Source organism: Pundamilia nyererei, unplaced genomic scaffold (genome assembly GCF_000239375.1).
Source record: "Pundamilia nyererei isolate P.nyererei 1_Seehausen unplaced genomic scaffold, PunNye1.0 scaffold00015, whole genome shotgun sequence".
NCBI classification, from domain to species: Eukaryota; Metazoa; Chordata; class Actinopteri; order Cichliformes; family Cichlidae; genus Pundamilia; species Pundamilia nyererei.
Window position 1 is genome coordinate 5,630,207 of NW_005187416.1, and position 27,895 is coordinate 5,658,101.

At 42.1% G+C, this 27,895-nt stretch overlaps 2 protein-coding genes across 2 annotated transcripts in view; one reads left to right on the forward strand and one right to left on the reverse strand.

Moving 5' to 3' along the window:
• Window positions 1-2,068, reverse strand: part of wwc1 (WW and C2 domain containing 1) — a 37,596-nt gene extending 35,528 nt beyond the window's left edge. Inside the window, exon 1 of the mRNA XM_005725455.1 lies at window positions 1,082-2,068. Within this exon, the coding sequence (XP_005725512.1) occupies window positions 1,082-1,200 (119 nt within the window). The 5' untranslated portion in view covers window positions 1,201-2,068. The remainder of the gene's footprint in view (window positions 1-1,081) is intronic.
• Window positions 2,069-5,856: 3,788 nt separating this feature from the next.
• Window positions 5,857-27,467, forward strand: arl10 (ADP-ribosylation factor-like 10). The gene is made up of 4 exons (XM_013908881.1): window positions 5,857-6,237; window positions 13,672-13,855; window positions 20,840-21,015; window positions 24,500-27,467. The coding sequence occupies exons 1-4, from the start codon at window positions 6,100-6,102 to the stop codon at window positions 24,671-24,673; spliced, it is 672 nt and encodes a 223-aa protein (XP_013764335.1). The 5' UTR covers window positions 5,857-6,099; the 3' UTR covers window positions 24,674-27,467.
• Window positions 27,468-27,895: the final 428 nt, after the last annotated feature.

The window sequence follows — 27,895 nt, forward strand, 5'->3', positions numbered from 1 at the left end:
ACATATGCGTACCGAACCGAAAGCACTGTATCGAACGGTTCAATATCGATACGAATATCGTTGCACCCCTAATATATATATATATATATATATAAAATGCATTCACTCTAATTTACAGATGATAATTCATACAGGTGATTGGCTTTCACTGCAATTAATTGATTACTGTGCACACCTGTGAGGCTGATTCATCAGGTAGCCATCGCCTTCTGTTTCACCCACCTTGACTCCAGCAGCTACCCATTTCATTCACACCTCAGTCACACCAGCTGGAGACTACCCGGCAACCACCGTTGCTAGGGAATAACAAGTATTCCACCATCCAGCTGTGAGTGGTTGCTGTGAAACTGACTGGTCAGTGTTTCCCTGGTAACCAGCAGTCGCTAGGGAAAAATAAAGTATTCCTGACCAGTTGGCGAGTAGTTTTGGGAGGTTGTATGCAATTGCTTGGTGGTTAGTTGGTGAGTGTTTCCAAATGAGTGAGCATCCTCCAAGCAAACTACAGGTGATCAAAGCAACCTGTGAGCCACCAAAGCAATCCCAAGGAGGATTTTGGTGCAGCACCCTCTTTGCAACCAATTTAAAACCAGGCACCAACCAGCAACCACTCTCCAACCAATCAGAGGTCTCTAGCTGTTGGCCAGCCACTGGGCAACTCTTTTATTGGAAGGTTCATACCAACTCTCCTCCATCACCTGCTACCACTGATTTTACTATGATGTCTTATCAAATAACTTAATAAACAAATAAACCTGCCAGAAAACTGGGAACAAGGTCCCTAAAATCAGGCATTACTGGGATTAGTGTGACTGGCTTTTACCTGCGACAGCTCCCTAAATAAAAAAGCCTCTTCAGCAGGTTTAAATATTGCACATTAAATCCATATCAAGGTACTTCAGTGCAAACATGGAGTGGAACTCTGTGTTGACTTCATGAACAGACAACGATGTTTGGGCTAAAAGGCTCACACCTCGTTTACTGCATGAATGGAGCCTTTAACACATCATGTATTTACATGTATGTGCTTTGACTATCTGCCAGAGGTCAAAGGTCGACGGCACCTGTCCTCGCGCAGTCCTACCTGTCTCTGGGGTCGATCCAGCTCGTGCACTGGTTAATGTGGTCAACGTAGTAAACTTTGCCATCAAAGTCTCTGGCTTCCTCCCAACCGTCAGGTAGTGGCAACTCCTTCCTCGGCATGTCAGGCGAGTCTCCATGTAATGAACTCCTCTCTACTCAGAATCATCGCGAAGAGATACCATCATCATCATCATCACCATCACAGTCAGACTCTACATCTGCAGTTAGTCCCCAAATTCAGAGTCTGGCTGGATTAGGCCATGGTAAAAATCCATAATAATCCTCAGATTAACAATCAGACCCTGAACAGGAGGAGGAGGAGGAAGGGGGTAAAACAAACTGTTTCATCAGGCTGCACTTGTGCAACAATTCATCCCGGTTTGAGAGCCTCAAAGTATCCGTAACGTAAACACAGCAGCTGGAGGAGTGTCCAGGACGGTCTGGAGTTTCCCAGGTCCGCGGGCAAACTTTGAGGCGGCCTGGAAGAACTTTTTCGGGATGATTATCCACGCTCCGCCGAACACGGACGGGGTCCTGCTGACGCCGGTGGTACTGCTGCTCGGGTTTAACGGAAACACCCGGGGAGCCCCGTAGAAACCTCCAGATTAACAAAGCGCAGACTTAGAAAAGGGTGGAGCAGCAGCCAAAAACGTCCTCGCGTTCCCTTATAACACCCCCAAACCCGCAGAGCTGGGGCTCGGCTCCTCTCCGTGCCGACAGGCCACCATGTTTAGCCGCAGTAACCGACGCTAGCCTCCAGCCTGCGGGACAGCGAACAGTCCGCCCGCCGCTTGGAGAAAGGAGAAAAGTACCGAGAGAATTCACAGCCGTTTAAATCCGCTAAATAGCCGAAGAACTTCTCTGTTATCCCGTAAAAATCCTCCGGGGAAAGCTGGGCAGAGGGAGACTGCAGCAGTGGCAGCGGTGGCGGTAAAGTCTTCTTCGGTCCCGATGACTTCGCTCGAACCGATCAAGCTAACGGCCCGCCGCTCAACCCGACTTCCGGTTTCAAAATAAAATATTTGTTGACAAACTCCAGGACACAAAATAAGACTTCCGGGCAAAACAATTTCCGAAAAATACTTTTACTGATACCATGAGAAAAATATTGTTTTATAGCAGCAGGAAGAAGAATAAAATATACAGGGGTCTATGAATAACACAACATAGTAAAAGGCCTATAGTGAAGGTAAACATTAAATGTAAATACTTTTGGTTATTGTATTGAAATATCACTAAAATTAAAAAAATCTATGTTAAAAAAGAGAATGTTACAGTGAACTATAGCTAAACGTTAGTTAAAAAAAGTTACAACTAAAACAATCAAAACTAGATGTGACTTAAGTTAGTAACAAACAAGATTAAAATTCACTAAGAATAAACACTTGGAACTTACCATAAAACCTACAGTAAAATAGAAATGCACACGTGCTGTGTTTTTATTCAAACAGCTGTTCCGATTTTGCAAAATCTTGCTCCTGACAAACAACTTTCATGATTAAAAATAATGATAAACATAACAAAAATACCCAGATAAACCTCCACATTTACAACTTTTATTATTTTTATTGACAGAAAGTTTCATTGTAGGCTGCGAGTTATGGTGATACTTAAAGTTTTGTTCAGTTTTGTGGCTCATACATTAATGTTTTATTCATAAAGCCTGGTTTAAATGTTATTCACTTATTTGTTAGCAGTTAAACCTCCTAACCTGCCCAAACTTTCAAGCCCACAGCGCCCCCTGGAGGACAATATTCCGCAGTGCTGAACAGGTTGGGAGAAATGATGGTTATCATCACCTGCAGGTTCTTCCATCGTGCAGATGTTTCTTCAAACAAGAGTCCAACATCAACAACAAAGAGTGAAACTACTTCGTAGTGCAGATGTTATGGGCATGGCTGCATTAGGCTTAGGCTACTGAGGGTTTCTCATGATGCACTGGGTGCATCTTCCTCACTCACTGTGTTTTTATACACCTCTTATTTATTCATCAGTTATAATTAATTTCTGGCTCTCTTCCAAAGCATCTCTTTATCCTGTCTCCCTCCGCTCCCCTCAACCAATCACAGCAGATGGCCCCGCCCCTCCCTGAGCCTGGTTCTGCCGGAGGTTTCTTCCTGTTAAAAGGGAGGTTTTCCTTCCCACTGTCACCAAAGCGTGTGCTCAGTGTTTATCTCGCGGCCTTGTTTCTGTTTTTCCTTCACGGGGATTCAAGTGAAACTGAAGGACGCAGTGATGAGCTGCGTTCACTGACGTGTTTTTAAGAAATTGATTTCTGCCACTGAATCACCACATTTCTGTCTTTGGTGCTGCGCTGCCTGAAGGCCTGAGGCTCACAGCCTGGTTTTTGACCTTGTGTATGAAGATTTCTCTGAATCTTAACGACTTTATGTACTATGAATGAATTATGCACAGTCTTCCACGGAGAGCTGAAACCCTCCCTATATGTATCTGTAAAAAGCTGTTCTTCATGTCCAATCATGCTTTTAATTCACCTCAACAGTTATTTTCATCTCTGTTTGTTTCAACAACAGTTTTCTATTGCTCAGCAGTTGCTGGCATTAAATTCATAATGATCATCATGTGACATGTTTTGGGGTTTTTTTTGGGGGGGGGGGGGGGGTCTATGGCCAATCAAAACGTGTATTAATTATTTTGCATATCATTGTTTTGTGTTTTCATTTTTGCAAACAGAGCTGCAGTTCAGTATGCAACTTTTTGAATATTTATGTAGCAGCAATCTTTGCACAGTAATATCAATACCTGCTGTGGTTGACAGTGAAACCCAAACATCCTAACATTTTACAATTCTGTTGCCTTCAAGCGCTGTAGGAAAAACTCCACATTAGCTCCCACTGCACTAAACTGGTCGTTTAAATCACTAGAATTGCCACGGCTGCTCCGGCAGCCCATGGAGATGAGGGACAGGAGGACCCAAACGCAGGACTCTTCAATGCAAGCAGTGTGTTTATTTACAGTGACGTAAATAATACACAACAATAAATCCCTGTGGACCCCAGACTCCCGTGCCATGTCTTCCTCCCAGTGTCCATGCTCCCGGTGCTTGCTGCGCCCTCATTTCCAGGCTCCTCGTTGGAAATAACTGTGGCAGGCTTACACTTATGGATATGTTGAAACCACTGACAGGTAGTCACATAATGATCCAGCATCAGCGAGAGCTCCACCACACTCCTAAGTAGCTCCTCCGACGAGGCTTGATCAGCTCAGCTGCAGGTGTGTGTGATCATTTCCTCAGGTGTGGCCAGCCACCTGGCAGGGACACACCCACCAGGCCTGAAAGTGCCTGTAACCCAGCCTATCAGATACAGCCAGCATAAAGGGAAGTGCAGTAGTCCAAACATGAGGAAATGAGGGGATGAATGAGAATGTTGTGATCAGTCACAGAAAGAAAAGGCGTCATTTTTAATGCAGAGCATGGATGGAAGAAGCACCGAGTTCATCTGCTTGTCAAACTTAAAGCAAGAGTCAAATATCACAGCAACATTTTGACAAAGGTGGACAAACTGCCAAGCAGATCAGGGAAACTGGAACTGGGAGAGCAAAAAAGGACAATGTGTGACCTCTGACCTTTCTGATGTGAGGGACAGGGATGTGTCCGACAACCTGTAGAAGAGTTAAAGTAGCTGTGACAGCAAAAGGGTCCAAAACAGAGCCTTTGACCATTTCCATTATTATAAACACTTATGCGTCTGAGCAGATAATGTCATCTTCCACAGGACTGCAGGTGTAACTCAGACAAGTGGAGCGCGAGCTAGAAGGGTTTTTTATCCCCTCAATCACAAAGTGAAAAACGACGCTGCTTCTCCATCATTATCCCAGCAGCTGTGTCACTATTTTGGCACTGTTGCATTCATGAAGCAGTGGATGAAGCTGTGCCTGCTGTGGGATGCGGGATGCAGGGTCAGGCCTCCATGACGCCTCTGTTACTGTGGAAAAAAGGAAACGCCTTCACTAACAGATGTGTTTCCAGCTTTGGGTGCTTTCTTAATGAAGCACTTTGCTAGATTTGAGCTGCTTTTTCAGGAGGAAATATTCAAACGATGTTCTTCCCTTCATAATTGTTTTATATAACAGGAATAAAATATCCACTAAATTGAAGTGAAGCATGAAATATATTTCTTTTTAATGTTATTGTAATTGGTTACAGCAACAGTAAAATCCACAGTGCACATCACTGTGGGGCACATCACTGTGGGGCACATCACTGTGGGGCACATCACTGTGGGGCACATCACTGTGGGGCACATCACTGTGGGGCACATCACTGTGGGGTACACTTCCAGTATATATAAGCAAATTCTAGCTGTCTACCTTTATATTGGTCTTGGAATTTAAAAAAGCTGACAAGTGAAAAAGTAATGAAGAATTAAAGAAGAACGTTTAATTTCCGTTATGAATGTTGGTGCTGCATAGTCTGGTTTGTACACCAGGGGGTGCTTTAGAACTTCTCTGTTTGCAACAGGTGCTTGGAACATTACAAACACAACAATCAGCTGATCCGAGCAGAATTTGTGTAAATAGTTATCTATGACTTGGTATTGGTATCAGTCGGGCTCTCGTACAAATATGCATATTCACAAAATTCAATAATTTTATATCATTATAACGCAATAATAAATAAATGTATCAACGTTAGTAGGCCAGGAACAAATAAAATCGTCATATAAATCATTAGATTATGACAGATTAAAAAAGAAAAAAGTACATTTTGTTCTTAATCAGGGATCAAAGCAGTCGCTGACCGTCAGTGTATTAGTTAAACGCGCTTGTACAGAGGAGAAGGGAAATTTCCGAGCAGCGCCTGAACGCAGCATTTTTTCTGCGTCTGGGAACAAAAACATCAGAGCGGCTCGGTCACATGTAGCGCGCACAGCCGCAGCACGAGCGCGGAGCCGCGAGGAACGAGGAAGTCAGTCGAGCCGTCGGCGTCCAGGAACAAGCAGCAGCGGTGTGTCCGGCTCCCGTTCCCGGCTCCCTCCGCCACCTCACCCGCCACCTATGGTTCTCCTCCGGCACATCTCCATCGCCCTGACCGCCGCCGTGGCTGCCCTCGGCTCCGCGCTCTTCATCGCGCTGAACTACTTCTACAAGAGGCGGTTATGGTCCCCGCAGGCGGAGTACTGCACCATCAAAGAGGTGGGAGGGCAGGTTATTCACTCAACCCTCAGAGTTTGGTAATTTTAGACGTTTAATCGATTTAATTTAAATTGAGCTGAACTGTTTAACTTGGTGAGGAGCGCGTTCAGGGACCTCTGACTGAGGCGAGGAGACGCTGCAGAGTCATTAGAGCTGCTGGAGATGTGCCGGTGGCATTATGAGAAAACAAGAAGAAGAAAAGAAGGAGGTGGTGCTGATAATGAAGCCGTTACTGATAATTAATGATGATGATGATGATGATGAAGGTGGTGGTGATGAAGGTGGGAGAATGTAGTGAGCATGATTTGAAGACTTTGATGTATTGCACTTTATTTTATATTAACAGGACAGCATTATGTAACGTGACAGCTCCAGAGGTGTATTGATCGCCCCCTGGTGGGTGGTTGAACTGTGGGTCAAAAGCCCCGCCCCCTCCACATTAGTAACCATGGACACCAGTGATATTTAAGACATGGGCGTCACCCACCCTTGACTGAAGGAAGCTGTTCTACTTCCTGTTAATCCCACTGTACAGAAATCGGTTGCAGTTATGACAGAGCTTCAGCAGGGGGCACTCGTGAGCTTCTCCTCATTAATTATAACGTTACGGTAGCTACAGCGATATTTTATCTGTGGTGTTTTAATGTATTAGTAAATGAGACAAACCATCCAAAGATGGTGTTTACGTCTTAAAGTGGGTGTCTATGGGACCTCAAGTGGCCATTTGAGGAACTGCAGGTTCGGAAACTTCCATGCTAGCTTAATTTTTTTAGATGTCAAATAGAAAAGCACGCTGAATTAATTTCTTCTCAGACAGGTTTGTTTTCTGATCAGCTTTTTTAACGTCCTCATGACCGACGGCTTCTCCAGAAAGAAGCAAAGATTAAGCGATTACATTTGCTGATTGTGTTCTCAGTTTACAGAGTTCTGTTTTACTCAAATCAGAGAAAAAGGCCACCCCAGTGTCTTAAAGACAAAAGCCCCCTGAAGTACTCACAGCTTTTCGTGGGTAAATGACTGACTTAATAATTAAAACACTTGCAGATTGTTTCAGCTTTAATTGCTGCTGCTGAAAAGAGAAAAAAGTGGGAAATCGTGTTCAAGGTGATGCTGAAGTAGCGAGCTTCCTTGTGGGAATATGATTGTTTATCTCAGCTTCCTGCAGAGAGACAGAAAAACAGAAATGAGGCGGGCAGCGAGCGGAGGGTCTTAATGAATGAGTCTTCACAGCTGCAGCCTGAATCTCTTAATAAAATCTATTTGCATGTTTCTAATCTTGTTTCCTCGATTCAATCAGCAGCAGCCTGTAATGGGCTTAGCCTGGTTTATCTGGCTCAGCCCGTCTTCAGGGGATAGTGCCGGCGCCTGCCGACGGCTCGCCACAGAGGAGATGTAAATGTTTCAGTCTGGGGATTCGTTCCAATCACGTCTCGGGAAAGCGGGGGGGGCTAACAGCGTGTTTTTGACCCCAAGGAGTCGAAGCAGGTGGGAGGGCAGGACACGCTCATTTACAGAGCGACAAACAACCACAGGAGCACTTCGTTTTACTCTTTCTTTCGCTATTTTGTTAGGTAGACGATGGTTTCCGAGGCCTTTATCTTTATATTAATCCCACTTTTTCATATCGTCTGTGACTCCGCGGCCTCGTCTCTACAGGCACTTTCGTTGTTGTTAAATGTTGCTGTTGTTCCTCTGAGATTTGCTCTGTGTTGACATTATTAATCGTTTGTGCAGTTCTGCCACATTCGAGAGGTGTTCAGGTACCCGTGACTGCGATGGTCTCCAGACTCCACAGAAATGTCCAGCAGTGAAAATGTGACAAACTTATAAGAATCGAATCTGTTGTGCACGTACAAGACACGTGTTGTCCTTTTGTTGTTAGTTAGCACAACTTTAACTAAACCGAGCAGAGTAGTTTCACAACACAAGCCTAACAGAATAAGTTTCTTTCCTTAAATGTAACATAAGCAGTTTTCATTATAGGTTCACTACTTAAACATAATTAAATAGTTTCATTATTTAAACCTAACCAACTAATTTTACTACCTAAACCTAACAGAATACGTTTCTTTACCTTAACATAATAGTAGTTTAAATTGCTTAAACTTTAATAAGTAGCTTTAATTAGTTACCGAAACCTAACGGAATTGTTTTAATTGTCTAAACCTAACCAACTAGTTTTGTTACTGAAACCTAACCAGGTTTTAATTGTCTGAACCTGACCCGTTTCACTACCTAAACCTAACCAACTAGTTTTACTACCTAAACCTAACAGAATTATTTTCTTTACCTTAATGTAACATAAGAGTAGTTTTAATTGTCTAAACTTAAACGAGTAGTTTTAATTAGTTACCTAAAACTATCCAGCGATTTATTGCCCAAACCTAAGTTTTCATTTGTAGTTTCCAAACCTTACTGAGTAGTTTTATTCTCAAAGTAAAGCTCATAAGAACATGTCATTTTAGTGTGTAATGCGAGATTAAGGGTAAAAATAATAATACTTGTTGGCCTTGAACGTGAATAATGGGTCCAACAGCCTCCAATTGTGGACGTTATCACCCCTTAAACCAGGAAAAACTCAGTTATGGGAACACGGTCACAAGTATCTCAATGTGGTGCGATTCATGTTAGCGTGAGTTAATGCGTTAGGTTTAGTATTTCGTACATCGACAGGCGTGTGTGCTCACTCTCTGCTCTGTGTCAGGGTGCAGTGGTACGGGAGTTTCATCTAGTCTTAAAATATCGCAGCATCATAAGTCAGAGGTGTCAAATTCAGGTTCAGCGAGGGCCAAGCTGGGAAATGAGATCCTCACCGCGGCCCAGATAAAAGGTCTACAGGCACGATTTCACTGCAAATGTAACGTCTCAACGGCGTTTTCATACAGCTTGGTGAGGAGTCCACATCGAGTATTTTAGCCTGTGTGACATTTAGTCCAGGAATATAATATATTCTCACTGTAGTTCCAGAGGAGGGCTGCAGACAGTCAGCTGCCAGCAGTCTGTTTCACAGACCTTTATCCGACAGCCTCTGCTCGTTAATAAAACCAGAAATGTCCTGAGGTAAATGCAAAGTTTTCGATCTTGACTTTTGTCCTTGAACGTACTTCCACAGGTCTCACAGAGCCCGTGTCAGGAAGTGAGCCTGTACTGTAAGATAAATACAAGTAAAGCTCGGCCTTACAGCTCCATCACTGAAACGGGGCTGATTACACATGGTGTGGCGTAGCTGCGTTCTTCTCTCTGAAACCTCCGTTCACCGCTGATGACCCCACATCGTCGTTGCTGTGTAGCTTCAAACATCACCGTGAAGACTGTGTGGTTTGAGAACGGGAATTCTCTCACGGTAATGGATATAAGCTCAGTGACGATGCAAGATGCTCCGCCTTCCTTCTCGGCTGAAATCATCTCTCTCCCAGTTTGTTGCTTTTTGGCTCGAAGATGCTGTGAATCGGGTCACAGGCTTTCACCATGAAGCTGCAGTTTTCTTAGGAAGTACATGTGAGATGATGTCCATTTCTTTCCATGACACCAGGCCTACCTCCTGCCAGCTGACAACATGTTGGCGAAGAGTCTCAGTCTACCAGGTTTTTATTGGATGGTCACAAACTCAAAGCTCAGGTTCTATTTAATTCACTTTTTCTGAAGCAGCCAGCTTCAGAGCTGAGGTTCTTTAGGTCAAAGAGGTTAAAACTAAAAGCAGCTCTCACTGACTTTATTAACACGTCAGTCAGGAAGTACTCGGCGAATCACAGGCTGGCTCTCTAACCAAAACTTCTGGTTATCTTTGGACTCTCGACTTCTGGGCGTTGATAAAGCTGCTGTTGATCAGATAGTGTCCGCAGAGAGCCTTCCTGTCACTTCCTGCTATTCCAGGCGAAGCTCAGACTTGAGTTTGACTTCCATTTCCTGGGAAGGAGGAAGCATTTTTAACCCTCAGTCGATGCTTGATGGTACTCGATCGTGTCTTTTTGCCACAAGTTGAAGCTTGTTATTCGTAGTCTGGCTGCAGTGAAATCACTGAAGTAGATGCGAGAGAGAGAGGAAGTCACATGTAATCACAGGAGAAGTCGTGGAACACGAGCGGCCGACGGCATGTGGCATCGTTAGAGGATGATAGCTCCTTTTGCCTCCTCTCTGAGTAAACTGCAGCTGTACACTTGCTATTCAGAGCTGCAGGCGAGCTGGCTTTACCGCTCCCTCGGCTGGAAGCTGCTGCGTTGCTGAGCGTCTGCTTGGGTGGAGTGTCCTTGAGAGAGACGTTAAACCTCTGTCAGATCCAGCAGCGCTGATCTGCAGCCGAGCCGGGACTCTTCAACCTCCCCGCGGGGCAGCAAAGCAAAAGAAATCGATTCAGTATCACCAGTTTTTATGAGAAATGTCTGAAGCAACAAGAAAAAGTTTAAAGAGAAAGTTACAGAGGGAACCGGAGACGATTGAATTGCTGGTTTCACTTAAAGTCATTTTAGATCATTTGAATACGCCTGCAGTCCAGGTAGGAGCCAATCAGACGATGGAGATGCAGGCACGGCGCGCCCTGTTAGGAGCAGCGGTGGCTCTGCAGCCTCAGCAGCTACAGTGAGGCTTCTGCGCTGTCAGGGTTTGAGGTTGATCTCCCAGTGGGCCGACTCAGCCAGAAAAACACGGAGGCGAGCTTCAGAGCTGTCAGAGCGGCCTTGTTTATCTGCTGCTGCATTTATCCGGCAGCACCAGGCGGCGATTACAGCCAGAAAGACGTCAGAAGAAACGCAATCCATCATCAAAATATCCCAGTCTCTTCATCTGGCCTGTTTCTGCAGTGCTTGCTGGGTAATTATGAGGTGGTTTCATCTGTTAGGGAATCAAATTAACTGATTCTGAAGGAGTAATTTTAGCGCTTGATGATCCATCAGCAAAGTGGTATTTTTAATAGGAAGCTGACACATCTGCACTCTAAAAGGGCTGATATGAATTGGTAATTAACCTCTACAGAGCTGCGGCTGCACATCAGCACACGGCATGAATAAAGACCAACCTTGTGTGACTTTTAAAAAGGAGATGACTGACGTGTGAGGGATCTCAGAGGGGCCGTGACGTCCCCGAGCCTCTCGGGCGCTTTCAGAGCGCGTCGACGTTTGAAGCCTTCTCTGAGACTCGCGTTTCTTTATTCCTGCACACGCAGAAGGCTCGCTGAGACAAATCTGCCCTGAAATAAAAGTAATAAAAGGATGCCTGCTCTTTCATTAAAGTATAATATCACGAGCGGTGCCCCTTGAGGTTTGCAGAAGCTGATTCATATTCCTGCACATTATGAGGAGTCTTCAGTGCCAAATTCCCAAAAGTCTAATGCATTCAGTTTGATTTGAAGAGGCGACCCGGTGTGAAAAAACACAAACATCAAGTTAAAATACCTGCTTCTAGCTGAAAGGCAGAAGAGTCGGGTATTCGGTTTGATCCAACCAGAGCGAACATCCTTTCATTACTAGGTAATCTGCTTTTGCAGTTTGGCTTTGTCCTTTATTAGGTCCCTGCAGCCAAGGTGAGGTTCTTGAAATGTCCAGAATGGTGAATTTAAAAAATGTGACAATAAGACGAACACGTGTCTGGGCTGTGTCATATTACAGGTGGCCCTGAAAAACATGCTCACCAGCTATTTTTGGACTCTTGACTTTCAGTATCTCAGTGTCTGTTAATCAATTCTGAACTCAAAGACTCACTCCGAGCAGAGAGCCTTTTCTGCTGTACTGAAACTGGCAGCAATTTAGCGAATAGAGCTGAATTATTTCCACCTGTTTCTAGGAGGCAAAAAGCCGGCGTTGTTAGTTTAAACTTAAATTCTAGTGCGTGTGAAATAAGATGCAAACCAATTGACCCAAACAGTAAACAGATGTTAGAAGTTAAAGCTCGACAGAAACATCCTTCCTTGTTGAAAAGCAGCTCGTCGCGGTGTTTGAAGGTAGAGCCAGACCAGTTTATCCGTTCAGCTGTTTGTATGTATCTGCATTTGTAACGGCCGGTACATGATTACACTCTGTCGTAGGCTCGGACAGCTGGAATACTTATTATCGTTAAACTTCTTTAAGTCTGATTGAAGTCTGTTGCCTGGGACACATGCATCGCCTGTAGTAAATACAGGCGGACAGATGGACATCCTCACAGCACTCACTCACTGTATGACCGCAAAATTAACGTCACTGGGACCCAGTGTTGGTCAAGTTACTTGAAAAAAGTAATCAGTAACTAATTACTGATTACTTCCCCCAAAAAGTAATTAGTTACTTAGTTAGTTACTTTTTAAAAACACGATTTACACCCTGAGTAGCTGATAAAGTGATAGATCTTTCAGCCCAATTCTACTTTTTCTGCATAATCCATCATACAAAATGTAATCAAATGGAAAAGTCTCTTTTTAAAACTTGTTTTATTAGTTTTAATCTTTAAAAATTTAATTATCTGCAACATTCTCTGACTGGAAGAAATTAGTTTAACATTTAAACCTATTTTCTGCAGATTCCAGAACATAAAATAAAATATTTTTTGTGTTTACACTCAGTCTTTCAAATAGATGCAAGTAAAACACAGCAGAAAATAAATAAAGTCAAAGACTCAGCGGTCCTGTTGCTCTATTTTCACCTGTAAAGCAGGAGTGGGGCAGGCGGAGGTTTACCCTGGTGCAGGTGTGCCGCGGTCAGTTGAAGAAATAGAGTTTCTCTGTGAGTTTCCCATTACGTCGTAGCTACTCGGTGCTTGTTGGAAGTTTAGGGGTTTTTTCGCTGTAAAAAGAAGTTTTCTTCCCACGCACAGCGGACACTAATGTTTTTGTCACTTTTTATGGAATCAAACTCAAAGTAAGGTCAGTACTTCCACGCTTTAAACGCTGCACGCTCATACTCTCTCTGCACTCGATATGTGATCCACTGTTGATCTGCACACAGCTGTTGTCACGAACGTCACACTCGCTTACGTCACTGTCATGAGACATTCTCGCAAAAAAAATCACGGTTTTAGTAACGCAGTAACACAGCGTTCCTATGGGAAAGTAACGGTAATCTAATTACCGTTTTTGCAATAGTAATCCCTTACTTTACTCGTTACTTGAAAAAAGTAATGCCCATCTCTGCTGGGACCTGAGCAGACTTGACCTGGCTTATAGGAGAGACCGGTTGACTTTGCAGAGATTTTCCACTAGAACAACTGATGTTCACTCCTGGAGGTGATATTTTGTTGTAATGTTCTCCTTGATGTGCGAAGCCCTCCAACCTGGCCCATCACTGTGCATATATTTCCTGTATTTTGATGAACTGCTTGTGGTTTGGTAAGCTCAAAGTGCAACACAAATATTCGAAACCAAAGGCTTCACCCTCACTCTGTGTTGAATAAGTGATGTGTTTAATCTTTGCCTCAACTCAACATTTCCATGCGTTTGCAAACATTAACAGCTCTGCGGTCTGCCTGCAGGAGGAAGAGGAGCGTGGGAAGCGCCAGGTCCTGGTACTCGGTCTGGACGGGGCCGGGAAGAGCAGCATGCTACAGGGTTTGACCCCCGGGGATTCAGGGGCTAAGAGAGGCCGGTGCCGGCCCACCCGCGGCTTCAACTTTATGAGTCTCAACGCCCCCGCCTGTCAGCTCGACTTCCTGGAGAGTAAGGCTCCTTTTATCCGTCCTAATCAAACACTGCTCTGTGTGGAGTCTAGCGAGCATTGATGTTTTATCAAACAGCATGAAATGGAGAAATGGAAAGAGCACAACTGTTCAGTTCAGTTGGCCATTTGTTTCATAAAACTGCCTCGAATCAAACAGCTCTGCAGACATGCCGGAGACGCACTGTGGAAAACCGGGTTCATAAAATGTTAGCATGAAGTTGTGAGAGCTCAGACTTGGTGAATGAAATTTGCTGATTTTTTTTTTAACATTAGCAAGTTATGGAGATGAGTGAGTGTGTGCTAATGTTAGCACATCTCTGCCACTTTAAAGTGTTTAGCTCGTTAGCTTGTTGACATTTGTTAAGCTAGACCCTTTACTACCCTTTACCACTGTTAGCGTCAGTTAGCACAGGATGATGCTAACACTAATTAAACATACAGATTAGCATCTTAGATTACCGTCACACAGGCCTAGAGACCAGTTGATTGAAATTATATTCACTGTCCAGTTGTGTGAAATCGACCCATAAAGCACAGGCCCAGAGACTGGTCATGCAGAGGGTGCTGCACCAAATTCCTCATTGTCATTGCTTTGGTTGCTAGCATGCTAGGTAATGTTGGATTCCCTACTCATAGTTGGCTTGATGAAGTACAAACAACCAAAGGCTTTTAGCTTGTTAACATTAGAATATTTCCAAGCTTGCAACAAGATGTTCTCAAAAAATAACAAGTAGTGTAAAAGAAATTTAAAACAGAAAAATATGTTCATACAGTTTTGTTTGGTCCAGAAAGTATGAAAACGTGAAGCTGGTAATGTCCATAATTGATCTGCTCTAGGTGCTGGGAAGTAACTCCATTGGCTTTGTTTGAGTTGAACTTAAAGGGAGATTTGATCCACAACTTCAGTTGTTTTTCTTCCCTGAAAGCTCACATCATCCATCACTGCCAACACAAAGGCAATCACAAGGCAATCTCTGGCAATGGCTCTTGTTATATTGTTATTTGTTCAGCGACTGAAACGTTCAGTATCAAGGTATCACGAAAGTTGACTGTGACAAAGAAGCCTGGAAAGTGTATTTCTGTTTAATTTCACACTATGGTGGTAAAGTGAGATTGCATTACGTTTGCTGGCAGGATCAATAAATCCATCACATTAGTGCTCCACAGCACTAATAATAACCTGAATGACTTCGCTTTGCATTCAGCCAACATGCGTGGTCAGCCGTGATTGGCCGATGTATTTAGAGGAATGTGTCACGCTCAATGATCTGAACACTGCTATCGGTGGGCGCCACTAATCTTTTTCTCATCCGCGAAAGTAAGAAGAGCTCACGCCGCCACCCACACAGGCACAATACTTCAGCGGGTCTGTGCATTAAATGTCTCAAGTGTCTTTGTGTCGGTGACGTTGACTCAGAGGCATTCTGACAGGTGAGACGCAGTACGGATCTCTTTATGGAGTCCTCGGGGGAATTATAAATAAAAGAACTAACACCAGATCAGATGGAGAAGTAGTTTTAGGCTTTGAGCTGATGATGAGATTTGGTTTTGTGTCAAAGGGAAGTGAAACTGTCAGCGGTGAGGCCCTAAATCCTCAGCTTTTTCCTTCAGCATGGCATGTCCACTTTACAAGCTTTGATAAACAAATTGCGTTGCCATGTGCTGGAATTTAATCACTTAAAAAATAGTGTCCGAACAGAGGTAACAAAGGCAAAGAAGCAAAGGAACGAAGAAACGGAGAAGACGAGGCAGGCGGAAAATATGAGAGAGCAGACGAAGAAATGAAGTAAAAGTACAGGAAATGAGATTATCCAAAACAAACAGGGATGATGAAGGCAAGAAGAAGACAGAGGAAGCCGAAGGCATGGAAACTCTGGGGAGACTGAAAGAAGAATAAAATCAAAACAAACATCACAAAAACCCGAGACCGCGATACAGATACAGCGGTCTGTGATACACGTATAACAAGTTTTCTCTTTTTTGAAATGGAACTGAAGGCAAAGGAAGGAGGGCGGGAAAAAGAAAAGGCTTCAAGGACAAGAGGGGAGGAGTGGGGGCAGAATGAGACAAGTTAGTTAAGGAAACTATGGTTGGTTTATGGTTCATGTCTACAGAAATCCTTCAACCAGTCTGATGTCAAAAAAAGAGACAAAGCTGCACGACCTTTAATGGCACCAGAAAATATCCAAGATTTTTTCTTATTCTCATATAAAAACAGGTTTTAAAAGTTCGGTCTTCGTAAGCCGGGGTTCCACTGTATTGATAAAAATCACAGAGTAACACTGATGTGAAACTATTAGGATACACTGCCTGTGACATCAGTCATTGACACGACATCCCAACATCTGAGGGGAAAAAACCCCCAAAATGGTAAAAATTACCAAAATAACCAAAAATCATTTATGGTTCTTTGCACAGTTGTGTTGTCAGTGGGTTTGTGTTTTATCATTATTATAGTGCTGTCTGCACTATCCACCATTTCCTCGTTCTTGCCCCTAAGCTTGAACTTTACGTTACCCTCGGTCATAAGCGCTGCTATGAGCGCTCATAACGTAGTCGTCATACCGACGGGGACTTTCAGCACCTGTATGGTTTGATGAAAATATTGATGGGTTTTTGTAATGGTGCAAAGAGTTTAACGAGCGTCACCACACTGTCAGTACTAAACTGAATTAGTTCATGACTGGTGGCCGTTAGGACTGTGTTATTAATTTTATTCCAATTGCAATTACAACCTTACCGTCTATTAATTAAAACAAATAGATAATTAGGGTAATCCTCTTTTGTAATGGCTAATTTTTCCTCTGCACACATCCCTGTTCTTTACTTTTGCTGCCAGATGAATTCCCAAACTAGCCATGGCATGCTCAGTTCATTTCATATATATTTATTTACTAGGTTAAATAATAGTTAAAGTTTTTGGAAATCCATTTAATAAACTCACTATTTTTCTAATGTCTGTGAGTCATTATGTAGATTTTTGACATGAACGAGGAGCCGCAGTGACAGTCAAGGTGAATGTTTGATGGTATTCATGTTCAGACAGTAAATCGGTGCTCTGCTAATTTAAATCAAGCCTAGGTCCACTAATTAGTGTTTATTTTAAAATTTACGCTACCACAGTCTACTTACTGTCCCGTGGACGTGGTGCACGCCCGTGAGAGTGAAGACAGCGGTGCAACAACAGGTCAAAATCTGGATTCAAGTCAAAGTTTTGAGTTGAACTTTGGCTGCGTTAGCAGACATGAAGCATGCCCACGTGCATCTGTGAGGCTTTAAAGAGGCAAACTTTAAAGACCTTTTGGAGAATAACAGGTTAAAAGGTTCTGTACTTAAACACCAAGTTTTGAACTGAGATATCATGTGACAAGGTATCAACACGACGAATCTGGGTGTGACAGTCGAACTCTGGCTGTAAAATCAGGTGTAAATTCCTCGTCGGCGCTGCTGCACAGAGGCCTGCAGCTGAAGCAGTTAGGTGGGTACAGACACACGCCCACATCATTCACACCCGTGTGACTCAGTGTTGACTGCGCGCACACGCGTGGGAGGGTGTTTAATAAGGTGGCCTGCAGAGCAGCAGGACCAGCATCCCTTTGAGATCGCCGTGACAATAAAACACAAGCTGCTCACGCCGCCGAGCGCCGGGTCCGGCCTCCATACTGCATCGGGTAAACAGGTATTTATTGCTGCCACATCACATCAGCTTATAGTACAGCACTCCCCAGTTTCCTAGCAACATTTCCCATTAGGTCCAGCACTAATGAATTCTTGCTACTCTCTTGGATTCAGAGGCACTTAGGACCTAAAGTCTTACTCGCCGCTGTGAGCAGTGATTCGTTTGGCCGTCGAGCACCGCTGGTTCCTGCAGCCGGAGGTCACTTCTGCTGCAGACTTTCCAAACCACTGAAGCTGGAAACTGATTTTCTAGCAAATGTGACCTGTGACTGTGTTTGGTACAAACAGTGTTGGTACTGAAATGCTGTAGATGGCTGTTTTTTTTCTTCTTACTTTATACTTTACCTTATGAAGGGTTTTTATATTACAATTGGTCTCATTGCTCCAGGTTTAAATCACACTGCAACAAATACAAGAATCTTGTACATCAGTAGATTTAAAAATGAGATGTGTCCCCGAATACTCTTATTACTCAGTTCCACTCAAAACAATGGAAATGAAAACAAATCAATACTGAGTTGTTTCCTCTGTGATCCCAGAAAGCAGGAAAACCAAATAAAAGGAAAATTTCATGCTCAGGTCGATGGATCACACAACGTAGCTGAGTATTCTGGTTGATTTCTAGATCTTATGGAAACGAATGGAAATCAGTGACTGCCTGGGGAGTGCAGAAAAACAGCATTTTCTTACAAATGTAAAACAGATCTACAACTCTTAAGTTTTCTCATTGATTTACTGATGATATGTAAATTAATGGAAGTGAATGGCTGCTTATAACGGTTTAAAAATACAACCAAAGTCTAAAAGTGCACAGGATGCATTTAAGCATAGGAACATGTGAAATACATGTGAATGTGCGTTCATATGTCAAATCTATTAAAGTTCTTAATAGATTTTTTAGATCACTAGTCATAAAAACAAGAAACACTCCCTCCCCCCCAGAAATATGTAAAGAAGAAGAAAAAGCAACCCCTAAATTGTTATTTATGAGTGAAAAAACTAACTGAATTCAGGATTTTATATTCAAGTTAGAGCCAGCAAATTATTCAACCACTAAAACAAAGTTTTCTGTTCAGGAAAGTAAAAAACTGTAATTTACATCTTGACCACAAAATAATGACGTCCTTAATTTTTTCTGCTGTTTTGTAAAACAGCAAATTTGAAAATTCAATAATTATATTTAAGGATAAAAAATATTCAGATTAGAGAGTTTTCACATACTGGTGTATTAACTGTTACTGTACTTAGTAATGACCAACACTGGTAATTAGCTGTGGGATTAAATCACATGGATGGAGTCCAGTGAGGTCTAAACGTTTCAGAGCACAGCTAAATGTTTTCCAAAGCACTGGACATTTGGAGCTACATTTCTAGGCAACGTTTGATGTTTGTTCATTTCTATAGTTTAGTATCAATTTACGTTTATTGATTTAGATAATAATAATGGATTGCATTGTAAAGCGCTTTTCGAGAACCTCAAAGCGCTTTACAATTCATTCACACACTGGTGGAGGCAGCTACAGGTGTAGCCACAGCTGCCCTGGGGCAGACTGACAGAGGCGAGGCTGCCATATCGCACCGTCGGCCCCTCTGGCCATCACCAGTAGGCGGCAGGTGAAGTGTCTCGCCCAAGGACACAACGGCCAAGACTGTACGAGCCGGGGCTCGAACCGGCAACCTTTCGATTACAAGACGAACTGCCAACTCTTGAGCCACGATCGCCCCCAGATTGTACAGAAGTTAATGGAAGTCAGTGGTGGCCTAGTAAGAGTATTTTCACACCTGCACCCTTTAGGCCGTCCAAGTCAAACTCTGGTTCAGCCCAGTTTGGAGGACTCGATCTGGTTTGTTTATGAAGAGAATGTGATCCAACCTCAAACCGACCAAACTACCAGTTGTAAGATAGAAGTTAGAGCTGAAAGCCTTTGGGCTTGACTTGCAGTTCACTCTGTGTGCAAGGAAATCAAAGTGTGAGGAGAAGCTAAAGTTTATAGACTCATCAACTGAATCTGGTCAACTGAACTACAAGTGTTAAAATGGCCCAAAACTCCAAATCACGCCATTAAAAATGTTACACTTTGATGTTGCTCTATAACCAACCACTGACTTCCATTATTTACTGTGTAAAAATGTGAATGGATTAAACAGCCTAATCAAAATGAATCCTCACATTCCTCAATGTTTAAATCATGATGACTGAGCTGCTGCTGTTTCATGCAGCCAAACTAATCCAAGAAGCCTGCACACATTATAAATGAGATGTGTCCTCAATTATTTATAGTGTCTCTGGAAAAGAACACAAGGAAAGGAAAACAAATAAGAAAAAGTTTCAAGAAGGGGACAAAATATAAAGTAAAACCAAAACCACATCAATACTAATGTATTTCCCCCAAAACTAAGAATAAACTGAGCCTCTGAGCTGCAGGAAAACAAGAAAAACTGAATAAATTCCATGAAACAAAACCCAATTCAGACCCATTAAATGAAGAGAAATCGCTGCTGCACTGTCATATTTTACTCTGAGCCTCTTTAACATATCATGTCTGGAGGCAACAAGATGGAAAAAATGAATCAGACTAATTTGCCCAGGAGCGGACTGTGGATATAAATAATGCCTGAGTGCCGTCTCAGCCTGTTTCATCCCTCGGTGAAAATCAGATTGCATTCAGTCCGGTGCAGATGTGAAATTAATCTGTGGCCAATTTGTTTAAAGTGGGGATGCCAACAGCGCATCTAATTCTGCGTATCGATCTGTCCTTTTATTTAACCGAAAGCCTTCCTCCAGTGAAATGGCCTTGAGCATGGCGGTCAGTCGGGGTGTGTGGGGATACTGTGTTTCTTTGGCTGACAATTGTTTTGTCGTTGTTGTTGTTTTTTGGGTTTTTTTGTATGAATCAATGGACAAACAGCCTCCTTTTCTCTGAACGCAGTGTTATGTGTGCTGGTACACACTTAAAAATAAACCCTTTTTATTTTGGGCAAACAGATCCCCTCTAGGGAGCGACAGTAAAACAATGTCTCGTCCTTGTTTGTTAATTATGAGAACTCCTGCTGAGGACAATCGTGTATCGCTTCAGGAGCTGAATCCTCCACAGATACTGAAGCCTGCAGGCCGGGTGTTGCTCAACAACAACCAGTTTTTATTATGTGTTGTCCAGTAATGTCTAAAGACTAGCCAAGCTTGAAGATCACGTAGAGAAGTCCAAGTCCTGCCAACCGTCTGGCAGATGACTCGCGCACCTCAGGTGGAAAATGAGATCGCCGACGCAGTCAAAAATGTCTGCGGTGTGTTTTCTGTGCTGCAGTTGGTGGTGGTGAGGATCTGCGGCGCTACTGGTCAGATTACCTGAGACGGACTCACGTTCTGGTGTACGTGGTGGACTCGTCTGACAGAAGCCGCCTCCCTTTGGCTAAAGCTGAACTGCACCGCCTCCTGAGGGTGGAGCCCCAGCTGCCTGTGGTCGTCCTGGGAAACAAGCAGGTAAACCATAAAACAGACGTCTTTTTATGTTTTTATCATTTTAAGCAACCGTTGATTTCCATTAATGCTGTGTTGAATAAAAGATAGTAACTTATAAAGGTTTAGGGGACATGAAAATTATGGTTTCAGACATTAAACCTCAAGTTTCAAACTATATTATGTCCTTAAAAACTAAAGCAAAGACCAGTATTTAATTCAGTTTTAATTACACAGCGCCAAATCACAACAACATTCACCTCAAAGCGCTTTATTGTAAGGTAGACCCTACAGTAATGCATAAAGAGAAGAATCCAACAATCATGTGACCCCCTATGAGCAGCACTTTGGCGACAGTGGGAAGGAAAAACTCCCTTTGAACAGGAAGAAACCTGCAGCAGAGCCAGGCTCAGGGAGGGGCGGGGCCATCTGGCCGGTTGAGGAGAGAGAAGGAAAACAGGATGCTGTGGAAGAGAGACAGAGATGATCTAATTTTTTTATGGATTATATGGAAATTAATGGAAATCAATAGCAACCCAGAAGAACAAAAAAAGAATCAATTAAAAATCTGTGTAGCAGACATTTATAACCAGGATGGTGCTCAAGTTATTTGACAAACTTGTTATATACAGAATATGATGTCTTTTATTTCCTTTCTTTTTTATATGTAGACACATGTAGACAAATGTAATTCGGTTTTCTAAGTCATTTATGGATTATATGAAAATGTATAGAGATCAATGTAAAAATACCCCAGAAGGCTACGTGCACACAGACACGAGTATTCTAGAAAGCTCAGCTTTTTCTATGCCTTCACACATGTCGTCCACATGTAAACGGCGGTTTGGGTCACTGAAAACTGATATTTTTAAAAACTCCTGCCAGGGTGGAGATTTTCGAAAACTTTTTTTGCGTCTACGTGTGGAAGAGGAAAAGACTTAGTCATGCAACGTCAAAGGTGTGCGCCGTTTTTGACGTCACGCTGCGCGCCACGTTATTGTTTATGTCAGATGAATTTCTACAATGCCGAAAAGAGACAAAATACTGTTGCTGTTACAAACGCAGGTACAACCAAATCCTGGCGCCAACGTCGTCATCGGTTTTGAATAAATGTAATCTTTTTAAAATGTAATTAATGTATGCTGTGTGCATTTTGTCCATTCCTAAGTTGTGAGTCTACACCAGTCACATTTCAGAGCGCTGCAACTTGTGATTATGAATCACTCAGACTAATGTAAAATTTTCAGTTTCTTTCTTTATCGAATAAACTTTGGCCAAGAGAGCCAGTGAGGCAAAATCCAAAATACTGTCTTTAGTTATGAACATTTGAAATGATGAAGGCATTAGAAAAGTAACACAAAATTAGATGCCTTTCCAGGAAAACTTAAGGTTTGGTGAGGGCACAAAACTCTGTTTACGCATTCCCTCCCAGGCTTCTAGATTTCTGATTGGCCAACATTTCCACATGGTTAGGATGTGGCATGTTCTGCACAGCGTTTGACTTTGATTTTTGCATTTACATGTGGACGGAGATATTTTTCACTGCACGTGTGGATGGGATTTCTTTTTTTTTTTTAAACAAAAACAGAAAATCTCAGTTCTCAAAAATCCCCGTGTACGTAATGAAACGTGAATTATTTTTTTCCTTCAAAAATAACAGTTAGCTGAACGCAGCCATGCAGAGGTTGAAACTTGCATGCAGTTAAGTTCATAACCAGAAGAGGAAGATCCATCAGAGTCCTGAAATACATTTCCTCCTCAGTTCATATTTCCTTTCACAGTGTGTGGAATTATGCATGACACCGCAGGGAAAAAGGAATATTAGTCACATTTAATGTTGGATCACTGCGGCTCGATCCTCACAGTGCTGTCAGGTTTTTTTGAGTACTAAGAAGAAAAACTTACCTGAAACCTCGCAGAGCAGCCGCAGTCCGGTTACATCAGGTCACGTCATGTTTAAAAGATCAAGAGGCTCTACAGGTGTAAAATGAGCAGACTTTTACTGCTTTCACCTGTGAAATTAATAAGAAAATTTGGATCATCAAACAGAATGGAGAATAGACCTATTAATTAACCTGTTGATACGAACGTGTACAGGAATTCAGATTTTTCATCAGGTTGAACTGCAAAGCTTTGAAGTTTTACATCAGCAAGTACAACAAATTCAACAATTCCCAGCAGTTTGGGTGATTTGCAGATCAAACGTTGTGTAAGCTCCAGTTAAAAAGTTTAGTTGAATGATAAAAGGCCGTTAGATGTTTGGATGACATATAACCGTGTCATTTTCGGGAGGAGCGTGTTTCACGTGAGAATATAGCAAAGTATATTTAAAAGTCTGTACTGTTCAAATCATTCCCTGTTTTTAGAGTTAAACCACTTATGCACGGATGATTACCCGTGTTCAATGTTATGGCTTCATTAGTTTTCATATTCACAAATAAGGTAATATCTTATGTTACTTATCAGACACTTGGAGTGTCCATATTTATTTATTTATGTCCTAAAAATAATAACCAAATCTGTCAAAAAGTTGTTTAAGCTAAAAATGACATTGTTATTTATCATGCAGACTTTTCTCAGAAGTCAAAAATTATTCAATCAGAACTTTTTGTGTTCAGGAATATAAATTAATAAATGTAATTTATGGTCTTAATCACAAAATTACAGTTTTTTTCAGGTTTTTGGTAAATGCATAGTTTTAGCATTAAAGGTATTTTCATTGAAGAGCTTGTGCATACAGAAACAGTAGAAGTTATTTTGGTAATTACCAATATCGTTATTTTAGGGCAACTGTGGTGGTTTAATGCTTCTGTTGAGGTGTTTGCTAACTAAACCTTTGGCTGTACCGTGACATGGGCTACATAAAGGAGCTCTTTCTGACAGTGATACTGGCGTTCGCCCACCAAGCCTCTGTTCTCTGCCTCGGCTCTCGCTTAGTTTGAACAGCACAGAGATCGTTTCCCACAGAACTCGTGTGCTGGGAAAGACGTGGTGCCAAGAAACGAGGCGGACATCTATAGAGTCGCGCCGGGGTTGAATGGTTTGTGTAGGAAGGTGGTTTTAAATTCACTCGCTGCACACGTGAGTTGTGATCACAACAGAGACAACCAGCATTTAAACAGTGTGACATGTAGTAATTTGTAATGACACACTGTGAAGATTTCTGGAAGTTAATGGGAAGGTGTTTTATTCAAATCAGCAATTTCTTTTGTGGAGGCGAACTCGACGGTATATTTGTTGATAGATACTTTGATTGAAACTTGGGTGGATTTCTAATGTAACTGCTCAGACTTTTGGGTAAATTGGGTATAATTTAAGTTTAACCATTTTTTACTGGAGTGCTCCATTAACAAACGTGTCCTTCATACCAGAGATGATGCTTACACAGTTAGATGTTACACAGTTCTTAATTAAAGGTGAGAAACTGGGTTTATTTGCCACAATTAGAAGGTACAAAGCAATAGTGAGATTGTAATAAAAACTCAACCTTTTTCCCTCCTCTTCGCAGGATAAGCCGAACGCTGTGAGTGTGTCGGAGCTCCACGAAGCCTTGTCTCTGGGCTCCGTGACCGAAGACAGAAAGCTGTTTCTCTTGGCCGCCCAGCTGGACTCTGATGGAGCCCTGAGGAAGTCCTGCAAGTGCCTGGATGCAGTCCAGGACCTGCTGCTCCAGCTAGTCTGATCACGGATCCTTCCCACAGAGCAGAAGAGTAGGCATGGAAGCAAAGGGGTGGCTTGAGGACACCCTCCTCCTCCTCCTCTCTGGTTTTCTTGTTTAAGCTCAGAGGCAGAGGAGGAGGACGGCGGGAGAGTGAAAAGATGCCAAAACAGAGTGCTGTTTTTTTCAGCACCTCTTCTTCTTTTCTTCTGGTCCTTTTTTTATTAGTTGGCTTTAGAAACAGTAACTTCTCAAGCATCTTACACTTTCCCTCTAACTCATCTGTTCTTGCTCAGTGGAGAAGAGGAAGTGCAGACTGAGGAGGATGAAGACAGAAGGTGGCCCTGAAGTGACTCAGATCTTACAGAGATCACCTTCTGCTGCTGACTCAGACTCTTATTTAATGTTGGCCTGTTACAGGTTTATTTAAGCATGTAGTTTGCGTGTATATAAAATGTGTGCTGTTGGGTGTCAGGTTTGTAGAAACAGATTTTTGTCAGGTTTTCATGTTTTATGAAATGTTTTTGTGTAAAGTCAGATCAGGGCGTTGGCCGAGCAGAACGGTTGGTGTTTGGGGATTGGTTGAGTTTGCTTCAGAGGATGACTTCTGCACTGCAGCTTCTCTGAGATCTGGTGGGACGTCGTGTGGAAATTCAAAGGGAAGTCCGAGACTTTAAAAAAAGAGTAAAAAATGCAGCATTTTTACTTCTTGCAGGTTTTGTCATTATCAGGGGAACAAAGATTAGAGACTCCAAAGGTCGTAAGGTGAGAATAACTCCTTGCTTATTAAACAGTTTGTCGTTTCCTAGGAAACACTTTTAACAAAACGATGTACAGACACTGGGCGTTAGCTGCTTTTCATTGTTAGCTTAACAGGCTAACAAACATGAACAGCTAATCTTTTTTCTTCTCTTTCTCTAAACTGTGGCCGAAAGCCTACGTATTCAAATGCTTCATGTTTGAGGTGTGCTGTAATTACTTTAATACAGATACTTAATGTGGCTGCTGTACTTTAAAATAAGTGAAAACAAGCAGGAGTCGTACATTTATTAGTCGGCACAACGTTAGCTAGTCTAGTTCTACTACTGGCAGCTGCAATATAAAAAACCTGTGTGCATATTATTCAATGATAAATCCATGCACTACCAAAATAATGTCACGCTAACACCATAATGAATTACAGATGTTTACGTTTTCGGTACAAACTCAATGTCTGTCAACTTGGGAGAAGAAGAAACATTCAAAAGTCTCAAATCCGTTTCTCGCAGTTCTTCCAGCTCGGTCGTCCAAGAAAGTGGAAAAAGTCGCCAAAAAAAGAGTTCATGTTAATAGGATCGAATTGTCAATTGTTTTTGAAACAGCACAACTTTGTAAGTATATTTAGTGTCTGGAGCATGAATCAGCTTTATAAGACGTGGCACCGTGACGTTTTAAACCCAACCCAGTGTTTTAAATTCAACCAATTTTACATATTTGAAATGTGACCTCTGAAATAATTAACTCTACATTCAGAACAAAGTGATGGCGGACTTTGTTGCTCTGCAAAAGTGGAAAATATGAACTATATGTACACAGATATGAGACTGGATGGGTAAAACAAAAAAGACACAGTTGGAACTTTGTGTTCAGGAAGGTGAAGAAAAACAAATCAACTTATTTGTGTTCCCAATACAGTTTAATATAATGGCTGTGAGTATTTTAAAAACTCCTGTGAAACTGCATTTTAAAAAAAAAAAGTGTTTGTGGTCATAAAAGTCTTACTGAAGAAACAACACAAGGGGCTGCTGCAACATGGTCGTGAAATACTGTTTATGTCGTGCATTTGCCTGACAAACTTGTGTCTCAGATGGGACATCACTGCTTCTGAGAAATTGGGCTTTTAGATCAATAGAGGCTCTTTGTGATTTAAGATGTCCCGTTAATTCAGAAAACAGGGTAATTGATTTTGTGAACTGAACCCATCGTGCTTCTGTAAACCCTCAAACAATTTCCCAGTTGTCTACCCTCAGATTCTCTAGTTATGGGCAGTAATAGTCAGCAGTGGATCTAAAATCAATTCTTCGTCTTTATTTTGCCCGTGCAGTCTGGACGTCATCCCATTTATAAGCTCATACTTCCAGTCCCATTTCAGTAGCTGCGTAGGAATCGGTTATCCCGTAAATACACGTCTCCGAATGTGTAAATGCAGTATTTGACTTTTAAGCTCTGTGTAAGATAAAATGGAATTAGCTAGATCTTTAAATGCTGTGTGTGTGCAGCAATGTTCGCTTCCGACGCACAGTTTTACTTTTTAATGAATGTGAAGTTTTATTCCTTGTGATGTACTTCAGAAATGTTTTCACTTTAAAGTTGAGTGGATTTGCTGTTTGAACACTGTTTTATAACCAGTCACTGCATTTCCTGTTTTATGTCTTCTGTTAGATATACATTCATGCATGTCTACATGGATTTTTATCACCAAACCTGAAGGGGACCTTTTCAGTTCATTTCCAGCTCAGTGGGTTTATTCTTGAATTCTACTAGAGTTGCTTTGCATGATTTACGGTTTAAAATAATGCTTATTAATCTAATTACTGGCTGTTAGTGCAACTTGAGAGATGTTTTAGTTCCTTTCACTATCACTTTTCAATCCAACTTTATTCTGAAAATGTGGTTCCCTGGAGAGCCAGGTGGGCGGAGCTTCTGTGCATAGAAAAAAGCTGCTTGAAGCATGGTGACTCAGTCTGAAGCCTGAACTTGTGACTCACGTGTTTAATATGCAGATCCACCTTTGTAAATGCTGTGACAAAATGTGGAGAAAGATAAAGAAGACATAATCAAGTCATCTCAAACATCATTCTTAAATGGAAAATTGGTTTAAGTTTGTTTTGCTTGGTTTTTTTTCTGTGTGATAAGAGTGACACAAAGTCTCATGTTTGTCAAGTATTTACTTTACTGACTGCTCTGCTGTAACAAAGACATGCAGATTTCTAAAAGAAAAGAAACGACAACACTGTTTTTCCTCCTTAAAGCATTATTAGTTTTGTCATTAATGCCATCTAAAGAAAAAAAATGCTTATTTTACTATTACAAAGGTATAACTTGTACTAAACTAAACTTTTCAGTAATACAACTTGCAGCTTTTATCCAAAGTACAATCCACGATGTTATTAAAAAACCTATCCGGTTGTTCAGTCTGACGTCACTAGCCGTGTCTGGGTCTAAACTCCGCTGCAGGTCCATATATCAAACGATCACTGTGGCATT